Source organism: Lampetra fluviatilis, chromosome 7, assembly GCF_964198595.1.
Source record: "Lampetra fluviatilis chromosome 7, kcLamFluv1.1, whole genome shotgun sequence".
NCBI classification, from domain to species: Eukaryota; Metazoa; Chordata; class Hyperoartia; order Petromyzontiformes; family Petromyzontidae; genus Lampetra; species Lampetra fluviatilis.
The window spans coordinates 13,283,517-13,306,995 of record NC_136281.1 but is presented as its reverse complement, the minus strand read 5'-3'; the positions used below and the strand labels follow the sequence as shown (position 1 = coordinate 13,306,995).

Below are 23,479 nucleotides of genomic sequence, written 5' to 3'. Positions count from 1 at the left end.
CGCTGTCGCTTTTGTCATAATTAGGAGTTGCTTAACCAATGCACGGCAGGCACTATTTACAGTTTTAATGATGTTGGTCTCAGTAATACAGGTTTTAATCTAATAAGTCATGTGATCTTTGCCATTAGTGTAGACGAATAAGAGGTTATGGTAAAAGACAAAATGGGATTTTTTTTTTCTGTTGCACACAGACCCCCCCCCCCCCCCAGTTCGAGTGAGCGCGATATTCTAATTGCCTTGTGCACGAGCACCGCAGCAGCGGAGATATATTAATACCGGGTCCCAAGACCCACTGGCTGGCCCAGAAAACACAGTCGCATCCCTCCTCCCATTACTTCTCCAACATTTACATATTCTAGCTGTGTTATTTGCATCATTCCCCATGCGCATGCAAAGCATCTGAAAAATGTGATGTCCCGGCTTAGAAAAAATTAGGGCGAAGAAGATAGCAACAACAAAACCTCCCTCGTTTGCGTTAATGCAGCTTCTACAATTTTAAATCCATTCTCTTCCACTCTCAAAAATTTCCCCCACAAATTGGCGTGGCTTGTGGGTGCCGTGCATCTGTATTCCGCATAGGAGGCCGCTGCCGGCCTTGGTGATGGGAGATAAGATTTAAATAAAACTCTATATGCCTTCAGCGGTGGGTTGCGCTGCACAGCGGCATCATTAATCGACGGATGGTCATTTTATTTTTACAGCCCGCATCGCCGTGGTCGATCTGGCTTGGTGCCGTTGTGGAATTGAGCTGCGTGCCTCCGTGAAATAACTCGCACGCGCGTGACCTCCTTGTGGCGCAAGTGCGCACCGTTGTTATAAGCAACGTTTGTTCTGTCCTTTTCCTGTATAGCTGGAGAAAATGTGACGGGATATTTGTTTTACAGCAGAGCCGAAAAGGCCTGCAAGTCCAACAGAGGTGCTGGATACGTACAGAGTCGTTACTCAGCTCGTGCCAGGACAGTTGCGTTCGCTGTTTTTCATTCTCTCAACTTTTGGATTATTAAAAAAACATCATACCAGTCCGAGTTAACCATTGCAAAGATCAGTTAAGTTTAATCCATCATTATCTGTGACGACGAAGCAGGACAGAGCGCCCACGTTCACAGTTGCATGGCTGTTAACTCTTTCTGTTAACAACTTCGTGACAGCAGCTGGCGACATTGCACGCTCACTCATCCCTTTAGTAATTATCAAAATTAATTAATCGGAGGAGTGAGGAGCATGGGATGAGAATTATATCCGTTGTAATAATCTCAAGAAGGCAGGTTTACAGCCTACAGAGTACAGGCCTCATTAATGCTTTATAAGTCATTAAGCTGGGGGAGCGGTGGTGCAGTGGTTCGTGCACTGTGATCTGAACCCGGTGACTTGAATTTGACTCTCGGCCACAACTATCATCAAGTTCAAGTTTATTTTATTTAACCAGGGGGAGAACTCAAGAGAGAGAGAGAGTCTTAATTTACAAGAGGGGCATACGTCTGCCAGCCGAGGGAAATGCTCTCTAGCGCATAATCCAAATTGAACCATTTGCTGATTATTTTAGAATTTGGTAAATTTGAACTCTGATGCCAGCACGTAATGGCCTGCTTATTGAGAATGATGCCATGGGATCTTTAACGTCCACTGGGAAGCAGATGGCGCCGAGTAGCATTATTACGGTTGTTACACCCGCAGTAATAATCAGGGCAGCCTCTTGATTGGAACCGTAGACCTCTGCAACGAGCGAGTGAACGCGCTGCTGCTGTGCCGTGTCACCGCCCCATTGGTGGCGAGTGACATCTGAACCAGTTCTGCCACCACCCCCGCCCCCTTCGCCAACCCATACTAATCAGCGGGGTGAAGTATGTTCATTCAAGCCCAGTGACCACCACTTGCCTGCGGAGGCTTTCATGACAAAGGATAGTAAATAAATGTGATTATTGTGAAGACATTAAACTGTTTACACTGCCTGCCCTTGCGGCTGTATTCAAGGTACTTGTGTATACACACCATGCTTCATGGTGTAGAGCAGTTTGTGTTTTTTTAACGCACTGGATACAATATCCCTTGATTTCAGGAAGCAGCTCATTATAATACATTTGCAAAAAAATGTGCCTTAAACAGAAAAAAAGATCAGGAATCCCAGGGTACTTTGCATGCAAAGATGACCTTACCATACTTGCGCATATTTGGTGCACACAGCCTGCGTTTTTTTGTGTTTTCTCATTTCATAGAGGGGGGCTGCTTTTGTTGTGGTGTTTATGGAATAAGTCCAAATTTTGACAAATCTCACACATGCAGTTGTAAAATAATTAACTATTAGAATCTCACATCTATACTAGCAGACGTGCAACGGTTAACCACCCCCTGCTCCCCATGACTTTGCAAATCACGGTCACGATCCATTTCAAGAAGAGCTCGTGTTTTTTTTTTACATTGTAATTAAACATTGCGGCCTCTAGTGGCCGCAGGGCTCCCGTGAACCCAATACAAGCAAATCAAATCAAAACATCGATTCTCACAAATGGGATTCGATGATTGAATAGTCGGCTCGAGAATGAATATTGTCGAATCTGTGCATGGTTATACCCCCCGAACCCATGCCTAACACTTCAGCAGCTACAGTCAAACAGCTCTCCCTTAACAATAAAAGCACACACACACCAAATTCTATTTGGCCCTCGTCTGGTTAAATAAAGGACAACCATTTAAAGGCGGGTGCCCGCCGTGCGTGCAGCGGGTCGCTGTGCGCAAATAGGCTGCGATCAACTCGCTCCAGAAGGAGACTTGACTTTTTGTCTGCTCGCCACTCGCTGCGGAACAGTTTAGTGGATTTATGTCTGCATCGTTGGCTGGAGGCTCGCGAAGTGTAACAGCTGATCCTCGAAATGTCTTGCTGTAAAATCCCCCCCCCCCCACCACCACCATGCTGCATATATATTGGACATTATTCACGAAGTCCCTTTTGAGATGGATGATTGTGTGCATGTGTGCGTATGAGCCAAATGCCACTGTCCCCCTACATGGTAATGGCTGAGTGCAACAAGACGACGCTAGCACAGTTGATCCTGCCATGCGTTAATAGGCGTGTGGTAATTCATTCATAAGCCCCCGATGATTGGAGATCGATTCAAGGATCAGTTATTTTTCGACCGCTTATTAGGGGCCGTCCATAAATGACGTTGGACGATTTTTGACCCCCCCCCCCATTCGTCACATGACGTCACGAAAAGTTAGACCCCCCCCCCTCAAAGATGACGTCACAAACCTCTGCCCCCCCTCCCAAAAAATATAAAACATGCTTCAAATCGCTTTAAACTATTGTCATTGTAGTGTGTATTTAATGTGGCGCTGCACTCTGATGTTGTAGGAGAAAACATTTATTTAAAAGTCTATTTAATTAAGTAGAACGTGTTTTCTATCTATATATATAAAATCGCAAATCTGTCTGTCTGTGTGTGTGTCTGTGTGTCACCGGACCATACGCAGTTTCATTGGACGGCGGTTGCCCCTAGCAACGGGTAGCGACGCATTCGCTGCGGGGTGGACGCCATTTTTAATTCCCGTTAAAAATATGCGCACACATTAACACGCGACTCTGAGGTAAATTCATCAAAGTTTCACGTCCTCTTCACTCCCCTCCCACCCCAATGTGTGCAATTACTATTATAGGGTCGGTAGATAATAAAATTATAGCGATTACACAGTATTATTGTAGCGCGGGGGGGGGGGGGGGAACGGCACCCGTACCCAGCCTCAGCCGGGTGGGCAATTTAGGCGAGGCCGGAGGCTCTGCACGGTACTAGGCCTCGACACCCACCACGCGACTCTGAGGTAAATTCATCAAAGTTTCACGTCCTCTTCACTCCCCCCCCCACCACAATGTGTGCAATTACTATTATAGGGTCGGTAGATAATAAAATTATAGCGATTACACAGTATTATTGTAGCGCGGGGGGGGGGGGGGGGGGAACGGCCCCGGTACCCAGCCTCAGCCGAATGGGCAATCTAGGCGAGGCCGGAGGCTCTGCACGGTACTAGGCCTCGACACCCACCACGCGACTCTGAGGTAAATTCATCAAAGTTTCACGTCCTCTTCACTCCCCCCCCACCACAATGTGTGCAATTACTATTATAGGGTCGGTAGATTATAAAATTATAGCGATTAGACAGTATTATTGTAGCGCGGGGGGGGGGGGGGTAACGGCCCCTGTACCCAGCCTCAGCCGGGTGGGCAATCTAGGCAAGGCCGGAGGCTCTGCACGGTACTAGGCCTCGACACCCCACCACACTATAGGCCGTACATATTACTGCACAGCGGCCCAGGAGATCGTGGCTGGGGGGGGGCAGGGGTAGCAGCCCATCTGTGTATATATGTAAGGTTATTAAGAAATATGTTTTTCACCCGGGCAACGCCGGGTACTTATGCTAGTATTTATTTAAAGTTGCGCATTTTTATGTGACGTCACATTTCTCAAACCCCCCCCCCCTCGTCGTCGCACATCGTCACAAATGTCTGACCCCACCCCCCCCCAGGTGCGTGACGTCATTTATGGACGGCCCCTTACCGTGCTATTTGTATTTCTCATTATTTTTCGATAGCTATTGTAAAGTATTTCGTGCTCGTTAGCTCTTCAGTGGAACATTGGTTAGTCATTTGTACATTATCCGCGTAACTCTAAAAACATCGAATGCTACGCACGCCATGTTATGCGTGCACTGTGACTCTTAAACATCGATATGAATCGTTGATTACATTCATAGTGTAGAGTGTATGTCTGTGTTTGTATTTGTGTTTTATGAATAAAAGTGAATGTGGCAGCTAAGTGCAATCGCATTGTCACATTCATGGCTCCATTAGTGGCCTGAATGTGTCAATTGCGTATTATTCTTCACATGCAATTTGTTGTAAATAGCCGATTCTCTCGTGCACATGTCCATGCACGTGTCATTAGCGTAAGTTTTGATTTTAATCAATACATTTATACATTTTTATTTAAAGCTTTCGTGACTGCAGGGATTCATTTTCTTGGTTCTTTCGGTAAAGTCACGTAGAAGGGAAATAATAAAATAATAAAAATATAAAAAATAAAAATTCTCACGACGTTTCGACTGCAACTCAAGCAATCATCATCAGGTGTGAAATCCACAGCAAGAAAATGATCAATGAAATTGATACATGCCCAACAAACGTATTTAGTTCGGAATGCCTCGCTGAGCCCACGACTCATTCTTGTAAGGGATCGGAGCACTTGCTTGTGTGTGTATGTAATGTTGCAGCAGTGGTGGTTGCACGATCTACACTGATGCTGATGTTCAAGCTTTGCTTACCTGTCGTTAACATCATTAGAAAGTGTAATGTTAACTAGTACCTTGATTTTGTGTGAACTTGTGTGAGTCATGTCAGTCTTAATAGGTGCTCGCTAACAGCACTCCTTCCGGCAGTCTGTTGTATGGGTATACGTGCAATCTTTTAGCTGTGTGTGTACGAGTGTGGCGAGAGGATGTGCATGTGATTAAAAATCCAGTTTCACTATTTGTCACATGCCATCAACACCACAAATCGGCACGGTTGTAGAATATAAAAATTATAGTGCACCATGTTATTTTTGACACGTGTAGAAATGTGCATTACGCCATGTGTGGTGTGTGCATATGGATGGTGTTATTTTGTGTGTTCCAAAGCCAGTGTCATTATTTGTCACATGTCATCATAAGCGCTCTCTCACTAAAACGCCCATACTTTAATCTCCATAGATTATGAATGCAGCAGTGAGCATGGTCCTGCTGTTCTGGCTACAGTTTGGAGGGTGCGGTGTGTCAGAGTGGTGAGCGCATTGTGCTATGAAGTCAGCAACCTCAGTTCGATTCCTGGCGATGGCTAACACCGTTGGTGAGTGACCACTGATCCCTTCTTCACCAATCTGCTGCACTGGCCAGCATCGTGAACAATGGTCAAAAAAAAAATACCGGTATAATACATTTCATTTATTTACAATTGAAAGTGGACTTACAACTATATATATATAGATTCATCGAATTATGAAAAAAATATACAGTAAAACCTTGGATTGCGAGCATAATTCGTTCCGGAAACGTGTTTGTAATCCAAAGCACTCGTATATCAAAGCACTTGTATATCAGTTGTGATCACGTGGCGTTCGGCAGACAAAGTGTATACGTACTACTCGTATTGCAAGACCTCGCTCGTTTATCAAATTTATATTTATTTAAAATTTTAGCTCGTCTTGCAAAACACTCGCAGACCAAGTTACTCGCAATCCAAGGTTTTCAAAGAATTGTGACCCAGAGTCATGACAATTCACCTGGTTGTGTAGGCTGGTGGGAAAGGACCACAGTGATTCACTCTCCCCCGGCGATTAAATGAAAACGATTGAAGAATCTCTCCTTCTTTGCACACGTGGCTGCATGGGTGACGTGAACCCACGATATGCAACATTTATTAATTACAACACATCGGTATGCAAGTAGTGCAAGCTTCGAGAATCGATGTTAATTTGTGCCTAGCAATCTGATTAGTAATGTGTACTAATCAGTCCAGGCTAGTTTTAGGCTGGTGCTCGTGTGCTTCAACAGAGCCTTGGCACAGCATCTGAGTCTGTGCTGCGGAGATCGACACTCGCATGCACACGCGGTGCATCTACCACACCTGACATGGGCCACGCAGGCAGACCCATTAATTTTACTTCCCCTTTCGTATTGCTCCATTTAAAACTCCTCGCATCAATCTCACTCATATATATTGTCCGCGTGCTGTTTTGCGTTACTGAAGAAATAAACTAAATTCGCCCGCATCCGTCTGAAGGTTATTGTAGGCGTTTGTCTGTTTTGTGGCTGGCGCGCTCTCTCTCGTCACCCTAAACGCAGATGCATAATTGTGGCTGTCGAGCGATTCCTCGGCGCCTCCGTCCGGTGCGGCGAGCGTGCGCTGTTGTTTGTTTTATGACTCTGCCGTGCCTGGAATGACCAGGAGCAAGGCCGCCTCTCCACGGTGGTTGGGATGATGGAGGTTTTATTGCTACTCCATGCGCCGGTGTGTGGTAGGGGGGGGGGCCTGTTTACAGCTTGTTTACGTTCTATAAGAAAGCACTGCCACGATGTGACTGGGGTCTCAGGGGTCACAGAGACACACTGAGCCTGTCGCTGCTGAGATGTTGGGTTCGGATCTCGCATTCAGCCACCCGTGATTTAACTCGTATCTTAATTGTGAAGAGTGGATGGTTTCGTCCCATTAACTAATGACTACATGAAACCCAGCAGATTAAATGTATTAGATTTTTCCCACTTAATTTGCATAAATACCAGCTCTAAGAAATGCAAAATATCGGTTTGGTTGCCATGCGACAAACTTTTCTCTGTCGCAGGAAAAGTGAATTTCCTAGTGTGTGGATAGCAAGGGTCACTTGGAGGGATCTCAGAAACAGTTCTGTAATATCCGCTCCATTGGGCCCTTTTTTCCCTACGATGCTGATAGAACAACTGGAATAAATGAAATGATAAAAAAAATAAGAGTGCAGCTGCAGATACGAAATAAATAAATAACTAGCCACTTTTCGCCACAGCTGTTTGTTACGATCCTGCTCAGCCGACCAGTTGCTTTAGCTGCTCGCGCTCCATTGCCACGTGTGGTTTTAAGCCACGTAAAGGGCGCTTTACGAAGTGAAACCAGTAATCGGTTTAAAATGTGCACTGCGTAATTGTCCTTCTGCCAGTCTTTGAACCGTGTTTTTGTTTATCCTGTTTTTACAGATGACCTAGTTTGGTTCTTCCGTTGTCATTGTAGAATGACGACTTTGAAACCAGGGGCTGCCAATTATAGATAGATTCACAAGGGAAATAGACAAAAGTGGTTTCCACTTTGTCACGGTGAAGTGGTTGTGCTCTCCTCTTGTTTACACCACTGATGTAGTTGTGGAAATTCCACGCTTCTACAATGCGGGAGGGTGGCAAGATTCTTGTCTTTATCTTTTGTGCACGTGTGTCCATACCTGCGCAGGCCGTGACTTGTGACGCGGGCAGGCCGGCCGGTGGGTTGGGGGGGCCACCACCATGTCCACGCTGCTGTCCCCCAAGGAGGGCAAGGAGGGCAAGGATGGCAAGGTGGAGCGCCTCTCACAGGAGGAGATCATCTCCGGCACCAAGACGGTCATCCAGGGCCTCGAGGCTCTCAAGCACGAGCACGACTCCTACCTGCAGGTTGTTGCCGCTCGCGCTTGAACTCCCACTCAGTCGTACGGGGTGATCTTATTTATAGAGGCCCCACTGTCGATGAATTGACTCATCAGAATATTTATTTGACTGACAGAATCCGATGGGGGTATGAAGCTCTTTTTTTCACACATGTCCAGTAGGGCGGTTAAGAACGTTACAAGAACAAACAATACAAAAACACGATAGTCGTGCAAAGTACAAGAAAGGTAAAAAAATCGCCCAAAAACCTACAAATAAAACTAAACCATCCCCATCCTACCAGGCAAAGCCTACTGAGGTAATAACTTCCTTTTAAAATAATTTACTATTTGTTTTGTGGTCAATTACTCGGGGGGGCCCCTTTACAATTTGCGGCCGCCTCCACATTTTACTCCCAAATGTGGGAAACTCCCTAACAAGCCACGGCCAGCGTGATGAGGCGGGCAGTCCAGATGTCGTCGCCAAGTCACTGCTGATCAGGCCCAGACCATCCGCTCGAGAAGCCGGTTTAATCACGGCTGGCCGCAACCCCGATCAGAACCGAAGGTTTTTAGTGCCACTGGCCCTGGCATGGTGGATAGGTATTTATATCTAAAATAAGAGCACACCTCCGTTGAACGTTTTTTTTTATTTGTATTATTATGACACTTCATCTGATTTATACCAGTTTTGCTGTCACCAAAGTCATGTTAGGTAAAAGATCGTCCTTGTGCCATCCACACAGGCATCAGAGAATGTTAGGCCCTGGAAAATTAAGTCAAAATAATGCTCCTGAAGTAATTTGAATGATTGTATAAAAACACTCAACGCGCTGTCCTGGAGCATTATGCATCACTAAATAAATAAATGGGGCTTTGTTCTGTATCTCTACAGTCTGGAAGACCTATTGTCCTTCTAAACATATATTAACCATGAGCACAGTCAGGATTAATTAAACCAGCATGATTTGTTTTGAATGCTTGGCTGCTGATGAGACCCAAAATGTGAACACCATTGCACATTTTGCTTGCTTGAAGAAACACTGCTGGTTAATATATCTAGAAGGCCAATGGGCCTGTAGAGGTAAAGATGTATTCTTTTTACATGGAGATAAAGAACAGGGATTGATTTCACACCCAACACCAGTTGGTGTGTTGTGTGTCAGTCATCCAGCATATTTATATGTTTTGCCCATAAACTGGGCTTAGCTGAATAAAAGTAAAAAAGAAAAATCAATGTTAAATCATGGGTGGCTACTGTTATAAAATCCCAGGCTTTCAGGGATGTTGGCTCATTGCTGTAACACAGCTTTTATGAGCCGTCTAAGCGAAGACCAAAAAAAAATTCTGCCTTGATTTGCAGTCATGTCTGCAAGATGCAATCATTCAATTTGAATTCAACCGCGCAGGTTGAATGACACCCACGTTATTATCTTATAAAATACTAACGGTAAGCCGGTGAGATTCAATGGTTATAAATTATTACCAGGGCCCATGGCTATCAGAATCTTTATCAGAATGTTTATATATCCTGGAGGAATCAGATGGGCTATAAAGCTCTTTTTCACAGATGCCCTCTATCTTGTCACCTCGCCCCCTCACCCCTCCCCCTCCCCCTGCTCCATCGGGAGCTTTCCCTGTCCCTGCATGCACCGGATTATTGTAAACGTTAAAGGGGACAAGCAGCGCTGGTTCGAATTAGCTAAATTATCGTGTTAAAGGTAAAATGTTTGTATGAAATCTTATTTGCATAAACTGCATATTATAGGATTTCACACCTCCATTGTTAAATTTATGGAGCAACCGGAAGAATTGTTCTTCTTATAGAATAAATTCACACTTATTGTCACCAGTTGCGAGTGATTCTCTCCGTGAGATTACATTTTATGGAGCCAGCTGAGATGGTAAAGCAGCCACGATTCCCCTTGGCGCGACCACTGCTGAGTGTCGCTTTGCACCCCCGCAGAGCCTCGGTGACACGCTGGGATGCCTTAAGGAGGGCTCGGAGAGCGCCCTCGTGCAGGAAAAGGCCAACATCCTCTGCAAGTCCGTCGAGATGATTCGCCTGGGGCTCGGAGAAGCGCAGGTGAGTGCTTGGATGGGCGAGGGTCTGGTCATAATCGTCGGCGGAAGGGGTTGCGGCACAATGTTTTTCAGTCGTAAAAAAAAAGGCCAAATCTGGACAAATCTGATTGCTTCTCCTCTTGGGCAAAATGGGTGATTAACCCCCCACTGATCTCATCATACATACTATATATGTTGCTTGCTTCTGCTTGTTAAAATGAGCCATTATTTGCCTTTGCATGACAAAAAGTAAGTGCTATGTCAGCAAATTTACTCAGAAATAGTCCAATGAAACTATCTTATGTGGACGAGAGGACAGCCCATCCTATGGGCGCAATTAATCTTCTCTGTCAGCCCCCTCGCCTCCCTGTCAGCCTCACTCTTCCCTGTCGATCAGGGCCCATCCACACTCACGGTCCCCTCTTCCACAACCCCCCACCGCCAAGGTGATGGTGGCGCTGACGAGCCACCTGAACGCAGTGGAGTCGGAGAAGCAGAAGCTGCGGGCGCAGGTGCGGCGCCTGTGCCAGGAGAACCAGTGGCTGCGCGACGAGCTGGCCAACACGCAGCAGAAGCTGCAGCGCAGCGAGCAGGCCGTGGCGCAGCTCGAGGAGGAGAAGAAGCACCTGGAGTTCATGAACCAGATGAAGAAATACGACGACGACATCTCGCCCTCGGTGGGTCTATGCAGATTCATCTGCCCCCTTAATTTTCCTCTGCCCCTCCTCTCCTCCCACCACCTCTTCTCCCCCGCGCTCTTTCACTTGGTGCTGGTGAAACAAAATAATCCTGAAAGTTGGAATGTCCTCGCGCTCGCAGGATATGTGGATATATAGTGGCGCCGGGCCTGGGTGATTGTGTATTTTCTTGTATGTATGTTGATGCATGTGCATGAGTGTCGGGGAGAAGTGGCCTCGCGGTTATCTGAGTTGGCCTAGGAGAGAGCCCAGGACCAGTTCTGGCGGCGTTCGCCACTGAGGTTAGCCGAGGATGTGAATCGAACGCAGATCAGTGTGCCAATCGCTGCGCCACAGAAATAGTTTAATGACTGTACCTGTAATCGATAAAAAAAAATAGTGGAATCGGCTCTGTGCGTTCTTGTTGCACCAAATGTTTCTTTAAATGATGTTCCTTGAACTTTTTACTGTGAGAGACTGCAATGCGGTTCAGAGAGCGATTGGTATTTTTGGCCTTGTTGATTTTGCGCTGAAACGCTGCACGAGCTTGTGCATACACAACTTGTTGACGTTTGCTGTTTGGTTTTCACAGCAAGAGGAGAAAGTGTCGGAGACCTGCAAGGAGCCTCTGGATGACTTGTTCCCCAACGAGGAGGATGAACAAGAGCAAGGTACAAACCTCGTCACCAATGCCATCATCTTCATTAAAATCATTATCAACATTGCCGATATTGTTACTGTTATCAGTGTAGTCATTGTCATCGTAATGATCATTGTCATTGCTCTTTTTATCTTTGTCATCGCTATCGTCATTCTTATCATCATCATTATTGCCATTGTCATCAGCATAGTTATTATAATTATCACTGTTGTCATTGCTGTCATGTTTATCATCATTATTGTCTTTACTTTCATCATTATCTTCGTCGTCATCACCATTTCCTTCATTGCTAGCAATCATCGTAATCATCACTGTAATTATCATCATCCTGATTGTCATCTTTATTATCACCATCCTCATAGGTTTCACGATACCTAACAACAATAATTATCATCATAACCACCATCATCATTCTCATTGCCATCTCTGTTACCATCACAATCATCGCCATCAGAGTTGCGCGTTATCAGCATCTGTCCGTACTCTGCTCAACCCACCACGTCTTCTTGCTGATACCTACCTCCTTGCGGGCATGGCTGCGCAGGCCAGCCCAGCCACAACGCCGTGAACAGTGCGGCGGCGGCAGCGCAGCAGGGCGGCTACGAGATCCCGGCGCGGCTGCGCACGCTGCACAACCTGGTGATCCAGTACGCGTCGCAGGGCCGCTACGAGGTGGCCGTGCCGCTCTGCAAGCAGGCCCTCGAGGACCTGGAGAAAACGAGCGGCCACGACCACCCGGACGTGGCCACCATGCTCAACATCCTCGCTCTCGTCTACAGGTGACGCGCGCGACGGCTTGCTCGCTCGTTCACTCACTCAATCGCTTGTTCACGTGTTCACTTTTTTTATTCATCCGGTTATGCACTCACTCACTTAGTCGTGCACTTGCTCAGTCGCTCACTCATTCAGGAACCCTCTCGCTTACTTGCTCAATCATTTGCTCACTCACTCACTCAATTGCACACTTATGCACTCACTTTCTCTCTCACTCAGCCACTAACTTGCATGTTGACTCAATCACTCACTCGATTAATCACCTCTCACTTACATCTTTCACTCAATCATACACCTATCCACATAACCACCACATCTGAATAGGGGATCTTTGTCGTTTTCCTATGCTCATACAAAGTAAACAATTCTCCGTGTTCTTCCAATAGTGCGTCACCCATGTCCTTTGCAGGGATCAAAATAAATACAAAGAGGCAGCGAGCCTTCTGAACGATGCTCTGGCCATCCGAGAGAAGACCTTGGGCAAGGACCACCCGGCGGTAGGACCAAAGCATCTTAATTTCACCCATCATCATCATGAGCCATTGTTTATCCACTTCTGAATGAAGGCCTCCTTTGGCTGCCTTTCACCCTTACATTGCCAGTCTCGTCCAGTGAGCATCATTGTATGGATCGGTAATGTCATAGTGACTTTTCAGAAAAAGTTACTGAATTCGGGCACTACACATCTAATAAGCATCTAATACCATGCCGCCTTTGGCGAGTATGCATATCTGTGCACTGCTCTGTCATCGCGCGACCTTTGACCCAGGTGGCCGCCACACTCAACAACCTGGCGGTGCTGTACGGCAAGCGGGGCAAGTACAAGGAGGCGGAGCCGCTCTGCAAGCGGGCCCTGGAGATTCGGGAGAAGGTGAGATCTGGGCTCTGGCGCGGTTTGAGCCGCGCCTGTCAGCGAGGCCCAACCCAGGGCCTCGCTGACACAGCCCGGCATTGTGGGTACTGTATTGGCTAATCTGCCAAATGGGAATAATTGTTGTGTTGTGCGTTGTAGTGGAAGGAGGAGCGATCGCAAAAGGAGGAGTATTTATCAGGACGGCTGATTGGTTGCTGCTGAGTGTGATGTGAGATTGGCGGGTGATTGCGTAAGATTTAAGAGTGGGCGATGGTATTGAGCTACAGATGGGATAGTGTACGCTTCCCCACCTCTGGCAAACAAGTATTTTGTGAAGCCAAGAGATTTGGGTTCACAGTGCTGGCCCTTGAGGGGTTGAACGAACTTTGCGTGGATATCCACTTTGCTCGGCGTTTCGTGCTGAGCAGAGTAGCGTGCTTGTTTTTGACAGTGGCTTGCTTGTTTGCTGGGTGCAGTATGTACAATACGGTTTTGTGTTGGCAGTAATCGGTCTTGTTTGTACAACTTTCGGACTGTGCAAGTGTCACAAAGTTCTCATTCATCTCTCGGCGTCAGTCATATTTTCGGATTTAAAACACCCGTGTATCTTTTCGGATACTCGGACAGGAGAGCAACACTTTCGTTCGTGCATCAAGAAGCATTATTATCGACAGTGAAGGGTTGGCGCATGAGAGCAATTTCGAGTTTGGTGGGCGCGGTCGCGCACTGTCTATGCCGCAGGCATGCTGTAAAAATTCATTAACCCTTCTCATTTTGACATGCACTCACAAAACTGGTTCGGTATGAGCTGCGACGAGTCACGATCTTTTTTTGCACGTTATTCATGGAACAATTGTAAAAAAACATGCGCTGAGTAAATCGAGCAAGGCAGCAGAGGCTGCTCTGGCTGTATCCGGCGTCCGGCGCTGGGAATGGCGTGGGGCAGTAGGACTGCAGTTCGCTCGCTGACTTGACTTGGCTGGTCCTGCCTTCGGGACGCCCATGGGGGGGGGGGACCCCTTTCCGTACGTCGGCGGGACCGGCGGTGCCGGCGGCTCGCCCGCGCAGACAGCGGGGACAGCGCCTCTCATCTCGGTGACGGTGCCAGATCCCCGACAAAGACATTATCACCGTGCCGTCGTTGTTAGCCCGTGCCGACGACGTGTTCGCCTCTGGGCGTTTTGTGCGTCGCAGATAAAAGATGAGGGTTGGGTTCATGAGATGATTTAGCGCCACGGGTGTGCGACAGAAGTTGGGAAATGGGTTATGTTTGTTTTTTTGTGTCGTGCTGTCTGTGAAACGGCTCGGGGTTTTTATTTGGCTGAGCCTCACCTGCCGTGCCCGTTTACCTCCCACACCTTGTGCCGTCCATTTCATATGAGCCGTGTTTCATTTTCTTGAGGCGTGGTGTCTTGCGTGCGTTGTCACTCTTATTATCATAAATAAATAGTGATGAATAAAAATCGCACCATATTTTTTTTTGGATCCTTTTGGCTGGTTAGTACTCGGATGGGTCACCACCACCAGGACTTGAGGCTGCGAGGTTTGGCCAGGAGATGCCAGTGTGTTTTCTCTTCGGGTTCTCTGATATCTTCCCACATGAAGCCAAACACTCGTGAATGGAAGTAGCCAAACAGCTTAATTTAGGACTATCCCAAATGAGTCAAGTTTAATGGGTTAATATTAGGCTTTATTATTATGATTCTCTATTATTATGCCATTGTAGGTATTGATATTTGTTCAATTCTTTTTTTTTATGAAGGTCTTCCCTTAAAAAAAAAAATTCTTGTCTCCATGGGCTAAAACTTTTTATGGGGGTCGTTGGACCATACTCTCTCATGCTGGTCAGTGCACGATGGTGAATGGCAGCTGTGGGTGCCCGGAATAGTTTCAGATAGCACGCACCAGCGATTATAATTATTGGCCATGGCCAGACATTGAACTCAGGTCATCGGGTTCATAGCGCAGTACGCTTCCCACTACATCGCCGCTCCACTGGTTCAAATCAATGCAGTCAATCGATCAAAATTAGTGTCGGCGCCAGTTTTGAGTTGGCTCGCGGACAACCGCAATGATTGCGTCTTCTGCTATGTCGTCCTTCCACCAGGTGCTGGGCAAAGTGCATCCGGATGTGGCCAAGCAGCTGAACAACCTGGCGCTTCTGTGCCAGAACCAGAGCAAGTACGAGGAGGTGGAGCACTACTACCAGCGCGCGCTCGACATCTACCAGAGCCAGCTGGGCCCCGACGACCCTAATGTGGCCAAGACCAAGAACAACCTGGTGAGCTGGCGCTTACTTACCATCGCACTCCTTCGGTCACTCGCTGTCGCTCGTTGCTCGCTTGCTTAGTTGCGTCCTCACATTCACTTTGGCTCCACGCCCTCACTCGCTTGCCTTGCACTCTTAAGGTCACCTGCTCATTCACTTGCTCATGCACTCACTCTCTCATTTACTCATTCTCTCACTCGCACTTTAAGATGATTGCTTATTTGTTAGCGTAATTGATCATTCACTGGCTTGCTTGTGCACTCATTTTTTTAACAACTCGCCCATTGCTCACACATTCATTTGCGCTCACTTGCTCATACGCTCATTCTCTCACTCATTCACTCTTTGACTCACTTGCTCATTTGCATTGCCATTCTTTCATTTACTAGCTTTCACGGACAATCACTGGCTAACCCGCTCGCTCACTTATTGGGCGCACTAACGGGTATCCGATATCAGTGTGGTCTGCATAACATTGCTTTTATTAATCTTCACCAAACTTTATACAATGTCCTCATTGTTTATGCCATTACACATTCTGCGCTGCTATGGTAGAGTAGCACCACTTCACGGTCGTGTGGCTTCTCACACCACTGTCGAGCATAAATGAGCAGAGTCAAACCATCCTTTGACTGAGGGCGGCCACCCATTCGCAGAGCAAAGAGCTCCCCTTTCTAAAATGTGTAGATTATTTTGTCGATAACATGTTGTTGTTGTTTAAGTGTACTCAACATGAAGTATAAGTGCCTGCAACATCAATGGTGTTTGGTAATTCCTTGAACTTTTTGTACCACCCTTGTACCTCCCGCCGCAGCGATAACCGTGTGTATTTTCTTGCACATGCATGTGTGCATGTTCTGCCATTCGCAGGCCTCCTGCTACCTAAAGCAGGGCAAGTACAAGGAGGCCGAGGGCCTCTACAAAGACATCTTGACTCGCGCGCACGAGAAGGAATTCGGCTCCGTCGACGGTACGATCCCTTCGCACCGACCGCGTATCGAACGTCACCGGAACTGCGTTGGCCTCGATGTGCACCGCCGCACCCATCACGTCGGCTCTCATTTCACACGCAGTAAAAAAATGATGGGGCAATCGTTTTGTACCCTCTTGTTTGGGTGTTAATTCTCTCTTGTCCTGGTTGGTTCATTAGCCTGCACTTAACATTCGCATATTGTTTGGGCTGAGCAAGCGCGGGGGGCAATTGTATTTTCATTACCCCAACTTACGCCTTCGCTTCATCAAGTGACCGTGCCCGTTCCTTCAAAATTCATGACATGACCCAGGAGGCGGCGGTCAGAGCGCTGAGCTGGCACTGCTGCGTTCCTGGGTTCCAATCGCTGATTAAACCGGGTTTTCTCGCATTGCGAGTTCATGGTTTCAGCCCTGTCGTGAAGGACTGCACAACAATAAGTAGCATAAAATGTATTGTTCGGTAAACATAATAGCACAATCGGGATAACATGGGGAAAATGCACAAACACTTTAAAAATTGACAAATCCATCACATGACCTCGCACAAGCGAGGTCAGCGTGGGATGTCAGAGGTGGACCAGTGTCTCTGGTCTTAGATCCCGGAGGCCGCATCACTTAGATCTTTGTTTCGAATGTGAGATTCAGCCGTCCGTGATGAAACTCGGTTGAATGACTTTGACGGTCTTTGCCTGGTTTACAAATGACGACACGAAAACAATCTATCCTGCTTCTTGTTTTTCACATAATTTGGCTAAACTTTGAGAATACACAAATCTGTACAGATCCAACAAGTATTTCCTTCTAACAGGGTTAACTGGAAGGTGTGCCACCCCTAGAGTGTAGTAGAAAAGGTGATTTGAAGGTATCTCAGAAGTAGTCAATGAAATGTCATTCTGTAGCCCCAGTATCTGATACGCATGATGATAGCGCTGCTCTGCAAGGTTCCTAAATGGACACTTTTATCTCGTGACATGACGCCGATAGCCACATTTGTTATAAAATCGGAAATAAACATGAACGCCATCGCGATTTCCAAGAAACCATTCGCGCGCAGCGTCTCCTCTCAGGTCGTTGTGTCCATCGCAGGGTCTTTGGAAACAACTTTTCAGCAGAAGTCGACGAACTCTGATCATTTAGCCCACAGAGATGACGGTGCTGGTGGTTTTAGCGGTGGTGGAAATGAAATGGTGGACTGACTTTGTGGTGAGCGTGTTTAGCGCTAGACCACCTGACCTTGTATAGGTCAGCCTGCTGGTGCTGCTGCTAAGACCTCATTGGCCAAGGACAACCGGGCCACATTATACCCTGCAGTTTGTATCAGTTTTTGTTTCAATCTTTCACCGAAAAGCATATTTCCGATCAAAGTCACACACGTCATAGTGTCACTGGGTTTCCAATTACAAGTCAGGATCAATTATTCCACTGATATGCATTATAAAATTCAGACTCATTTTTTCCTCATCATTATACATGCCCAGTGGACGTGAATAGTTACGCGGCTCTTGATGAGGATAATTGGTTTAATGTTTTATTCATTCAAAATTTAGCAACGCCTTTTTTTACTCATGTGAACAACACGCGTTCGAGCAAAAAAGCAAATTGTAAACCCATTGAGCGATTGTCGCAATGTTAACGTAATTGTACAACTTGAAGAACATCGCAATTAAAATTTTTAAAAATCCAATCTAATGAACAATCTTAACCATCAAAGTGATTTTATTTCACCCACTTGTTTTTGCAGATTGAGGATTATTTTTGGTTGTAAGGAAGCACGAATTAATTTTAATTATTCACAGGGGAAGTGTGAAACGTGAATATTGCACGGTCTCATGAGATGGCTGCCGGCCCAGCGGGGAGTGGTGATGGTGTCGCGCTGTGTGCACCATACGGTGACATCACCACCCTGCGCTATGAACCTGGCGAACCGGGTTTGATTCCCGCTCACGGTCAACGCCAGTGACGATTATCCGAACCAGTCCTGGGCCTCCCCTAGGTCGACTCAGCATCAAATGAGTACCTGTTGCGGTGCGTAAACATCGCCACTGGGGAAACAAAGGCGGTCGGGCGTGGTGCTGGCCACCCACTTCCTCGTGTACCGTGCCGGCCTTCATAGGTGCTCGCTAACAGCACTTGCCCCTACAGTCTGTCAAGGCTATGCGGGGGGTCTTTGTGTGTGTCGGGGGGTAGTCAACTCAACCTCAAATGAGTACCGGGTGTAGTGCTGGCCACCCACCCCCTCGTGTGCCGTGCTGGCCTTCATAGGTGCTCCCTAACAGCACTTGCCTCAACTGTCTGTTAAGGCTATACGGGGGTCTTTGTGTGCGCATTAGGGATATAATGTACTCTACGATATAATTAACACATTTAGCAAAATTGTGACATTTTCCTTAAATATAAAATTTATCGACAAATCGTTTATGAAATAATGACTTAAATATAATAAACGTAATAAATATATAGCTATTATCCATATAATTGGTGCCTTGCAAAACATTTTCAGAAGCAATTGATGCCATGGCAGTTATGTGGTGTCATCATTTTCAAAGGACCTTGAATTATTTCTTTGCATCTGCATTACAGCCCGTGCATTCTAAGCATTATTGATTGTATGATTACAATCAATACAAAGACCTGTGCTAGGTTTGCATTGAGTGAACTCGTAGGAGATATTTAGTAACAATGGTTAGTATAGCAACGGACAAAAAACAATGCAAAATATATGTAGAAATACAATTGCAAACCTTTAAGACGCGGGTATCGTGATATTTGATATCGTATCATGACAAATTATATCGTGGCAAACCTAGTGTATAAATATAAGAGGGTAACAATTAACTGGGCTCCAAGGGAATTGGATGAATTGTCGTTATTCAGGGCCATGCTTTGAGTCAAGAATTAATTATGTCTTACCTAATATTTACCATCTCTTTTGTATTATTTCATATATTTTTGTACACCTCGTGTTATAAACTTTAGTTAGCTTCGTTAGCTTCAATACAACATGAGCACATGATCTGCATAGATCATCGGGTGTGTGGTGTTTTTACACATGCAAGTAAAAACATGTAAAGTGTTTCTCCACTCAAACAAGCATCGGGGGCGACGCTTATATCTGTTTGTGGCGCAGAGCCAGTTATGGAGATTCCACATTCCTGCGGCAGGATTCTGTCACTCAATGAGACATTCACTCCTTTATATGCACAGCAGGCAATAGACAGTGGCCACGATGCCCAAACGCCAGCAGTATTAGCTGTCCGAACCTGGCCTTAACCTCCCCTAGGTCAGCTTAGCCTACATTTAATGCGTAATATAATTGGTGTAGTCATCATCAGGAGTGTAAAGAAAAAGGCAGGTGGTGTCCACTGCATTCAGCAAAGGATGAGCGGCTGCTACGTTGACCGCAATGTAAAAACAAAAAGAATCCAAATCGTGAATGTAATCGCAACTCCTGAATCGCGACGCTCAATCAAATCGCCGTGGGTGCGAGTGGCAGCTGGGGTGGTGGGCAGTGCCGGATTATCCTCGTAGCAAAAGTAGCTACATATGCTACGGGTCCCGCACTTTCAAGGGCCCCGCTCTAAATGCTTTCAAGCTATCAATTCCTGTTCAGTGATTCTGCACTTGCTCTATTACTATAGTACTATACCGCCTTCGACTGTTGTGAACGACTGTGTGTTTAAGGTTAGCGATTTGTCGTATTATCTGGCTGTATAGCAAATGAAAAAATACAATTACTTTACTATGCAAGTAAAAAAATTGTGTTTTAATATTTACGTTTTTTTTGTTTAATTATGGCCCCTTTATAACATATGCTACAGGCCCAGCACTAGCTTAATCCGGCACTGGTGGTGGGCTGATGGAACGGAGAATTGTTGCAGCTCCGCCCGCCCAGTAGAACGCCAGGCGCTCGCTAACAGCAGCCCGTTCCTGACTCTAGGTGAGAACAAGCCGATCTGGATGCACGCGGAGGAGAGGGAGGAGCAGAGCAAGGACAAGGTTGGTGTGCGCTTGGCCAATGCCTCTCACTACCCCTCACACCTCGGCCATAGATGGCGCCTAGAGGCGACCGCAATTTGAAGGTGCTTGTACGGTGGAGGGCAGAGGTGGGACAAAGTCATTGTTATGCAAGTCACAAGTAAGTCTCAAGTCTTTGCTCTCGAGTCCCGAGTCAAGTCGAGTCAAAGATGAGGCAAGTCCAAGTCGAGTCTGAAGTCATCAAAATCATGACTCGAGTCTGACTCGAGTCCAAGTCGCATGACTCGAGTCCACACCTCTGAGGTGGGACAAAGTCATTGTTGTGCAAGTCACAAGTAAGTCTCAAGTCTTTGCTCTCGAGTCCCGAGTCAAGTCGAGTCAAAGATGAGGCAAGTCCAAGTCGAGTCTGAAGTCATCAAAATCATGACTCGAGTCTGACTCGAGTCCAAGTCGCATGACTCGAGTCCACACCTCTGGTGGAGGGTGGGCACGTTTGTTTCATGGAGAGAAAGAGGACGGTCCGTCAGAGGGAGAAGGGAAAAAAATGTCTCTCGCAAGTGCAGACTCAAGCAAATCAAGACCCTTTCTCTCACTATAACTGTCTCTCCCTCTACAAAATCAATCTACCCACTATTTCTATACAGCACCGTGATGCGGGCCGCATTCGCTTTCTATATAAATACACATTGCAATCTTAATTTGGAGCTTTCTTGACTGCAGGAATTTTTTTAATTAAATTTATTATTTTCTCTTTATACGTGACTTTACACATTGCAATGTCGTATAATGTTGCTATAAATGTTAAATATCAACCTTTTGAAACGTTAAAAAGTAAGTCTATGAATGTATATTTCATTGTTACACATAGTTGAATCCGCTTTGAGCTTGTTGCCCGATTGTGTGTAGCCCTGTGTGTGCGAGCGTGTGCATGCGTGCGTACTCTTATCCATGCTTGTGTGTGCTTGTCCGTGTGTACGTGCATAGGGCAAGCACAAGGAGAGTCCTCCCTATGGGGAGTACGGGAGTTGGTACAAGGCCTGCAAGGTGGACAGGTGAGATGGCCTTCAGACTTCTCTCCATTCCACCCCCTTACCAATTGATGGGCTCGCAATTTGGGACGCAAATTTATTATTTTAAGTCTCGTTTTGTACCCTCTTGGTTGTGTGTTAATTCTCTCTTGTCCTGGTTGGTTCATCAGCCTGAACTTAACGTTCGTGTTCTTAGGTTTTTTCGGTAAAGTCACGTAGGAAAAAAATTAAAATTTAAATGAATAAAAGTAAAATAAAAAGAAAATAAAAATCTTTTTTTATTTTATTTTTTTATTTTATTTTACTTTTATTAATTTTAATTTTTTACCTACATGACTTTACCGAAAAAACCTAAGAATATGAATCCTTGCAGTCACTAAAGCTTCAAATCTAGAATTAACGTTCGTGTATTGTTAGCGTGACGGCGGCTGCTCAAGAAGCTGAGTTGGCCCGAAGTGACTAAACTCTGGTATTGATAACAGAACCGGGGAACCTGCCAACGACTGCTCAAGAATCCGAGGCTAACAGAATTGACTGAACTCTGGTGTGTGGCTTTGGGAGTAGCTTTGTGGTGGCCGTGACGGTGTGTTTATTGTGGTGGTGGTGCAGCCCCACGGTGGGCACGACGCTGAAGAACCTCAGCGCTCTCTACCGGCGGCAGGGCAAGCTGGAGGCGGCCGAGACCCTAGAGGAGTGCGCCGCTCGCTCCCGTCGCCAGGTACACGCACCACCGGGGCACGGCCACGCCACAGCGGGTCGTCTCTCTTCTCTCGCTCACCCAGCACTCAAAACGTTCCGCATTCACACAGGGCCCCGCTCTCGCCCCTGCGTTCAGTCATCTCGTCCGTGTATCTTATTCGTCCACTATTCAAACGTATCCCTTATCTCACCTGTTTTTTCAAACTTACATCCTTATCTCTTACCCACCCCAGCCATTCAAACATGTCGCGCAGTCCCACTTGCCCTGCATTCAAATATCTCGTGCAAGATACGATCGTCGCAGCACGTCAACAATCGCAACCCAGGTCATGCATGCAAATGATTCCGTGGCTGAAACAAAATAAAATGGATATTCTATCTGCCACCCTACCCCTCAATCCCACCGTCAAAGAATGCAAATTCTCTCCTGCTGCCCGTTGTTTAGCCCTCCATAGCAATTCCTTTCCCACTCAGGCCTTCATTAGCCCCGTCTCTCTCCGTCTTGTCGGGGCTCTTCCCCTCGGCTCTTCATTCATCTCCATTATTCTATTGATCCTTCTTTCATCTGCAGCTCATAAACCACGGCGTGACCACCTCGGTCTACTTGTTTCTAACCAATCCCTACCCCCCCCCCCCCCGAGTTCACAGTCTGCTTGTTATCTCACCGTTGACTTTGATAACAAGGGATTCGACTTCACTCCAGCAATACCCCACCCCTCCCCCCCCCAAGTAGTCTCATCGCAACTCCCTCCAATCTCCCAATATCAGTTGTACCCTGGACGTTAGCGTTGATGGTTATAGACGAATTGCAGATCACGAATAATCTGGTCGAACTCGCGATTAGCACGCTTCCTTCAGCTCTACCAGCACATACCCGCTGCCAGAAGACTAACAAACAAATCACATCCCTGCCGCTGGCAGACTTGAGTCACGTGAGAGTTTTACTGTTGCAGCGTTGACCCCTTGTTTTGTTGTCACACCTGCGTCTCTCCCACGCGCGCGCCGCAGCAGCAGGACAGCGTAAGCAACTGCGCTTCTTGTGGCGCTTGAATCGGTCTGCATAGTGTATCAATTCTCACGCACCGGTCCTCGTGACAACCCTGGTCCTCCTGAACCCGTAGATCGGTATGTGTTCTTGCCGACTTATTGCCGATACTAAGCAAGTCGAGGTTCACCGATTCAGGGCGATTGTTTCACCATGATGCGTGCGTCGAGTCGTGTCAGTGATTTATAGGCCTTTGTCAATTCAAAGTCCTCCAAAGCACTCGGAATTGTTAAACCATGCTTCATGTTATTTTGATTAATGCAAATTCTATGCAGACTCTGTGCCAAATGTGTA

At 46.6% G+C, this 23,479-nt stretch overlaps 1 protein-coding gene across 4 annotated transcripts in view; it reads left to right on the top strand.

Annotated features, from left to right (window-relative positions):
• Positions 1–23,479, top strand: part of LOC144933597 (kinesin light chain 1-like) — a 52,977-nt gene that overhangs the window by 15,295 nt on the left and 14,203 nt on the right. For all 4 annotated transcript variants that reach the window (XM_078858569.1, XM_078858568.1, XM_078858571.1 and 1 more), the window contains 12 exons: positions 7,997–8,196; positions 10,135–10,254; positions 10,679–10,909; positions 11,502–11,580; positions 12,115–12,349; positions 12,754–12,841; positions 13,114–13,215; positions 15,305–15,478; positions 16,337–16,436; positions 20,376–20,434; positions 21,398–21,465; positions 22,051–22,159. In XM_078858569.1, coding sequence (XP_078714695.1) covers positions 8,050–8,196; positions 10,135–10,254; positions 10,679–10,909; positions 11,502–11,580; positions 12,115–12,349; positions 12,754–12,841; positions 13,114–13,215; positions 15,305–15,478; positions 16,337–16,436; positions 20,376–20,434; positions 21,398–21,465; positions 22,051–22,159 — 1,512 coding nt within the window. In that variant the 5' untranslated portion in view covers positions 7,997–8,049. The remainder of the gene's footprint in view (positions 1–7,996; positions 8,197–10,134; positions 10,255–10,678; positions 10,910–11,501; positions 11,581–12,114; positions 12,350–12,753; positions 12,842–13,113; positions 13,216–15,304; positions 15,479–16,336; positions 16,437–20,375; positions 20,435–21,397; positions 21,466–22,050; positions 22,160–23,479) is intronic.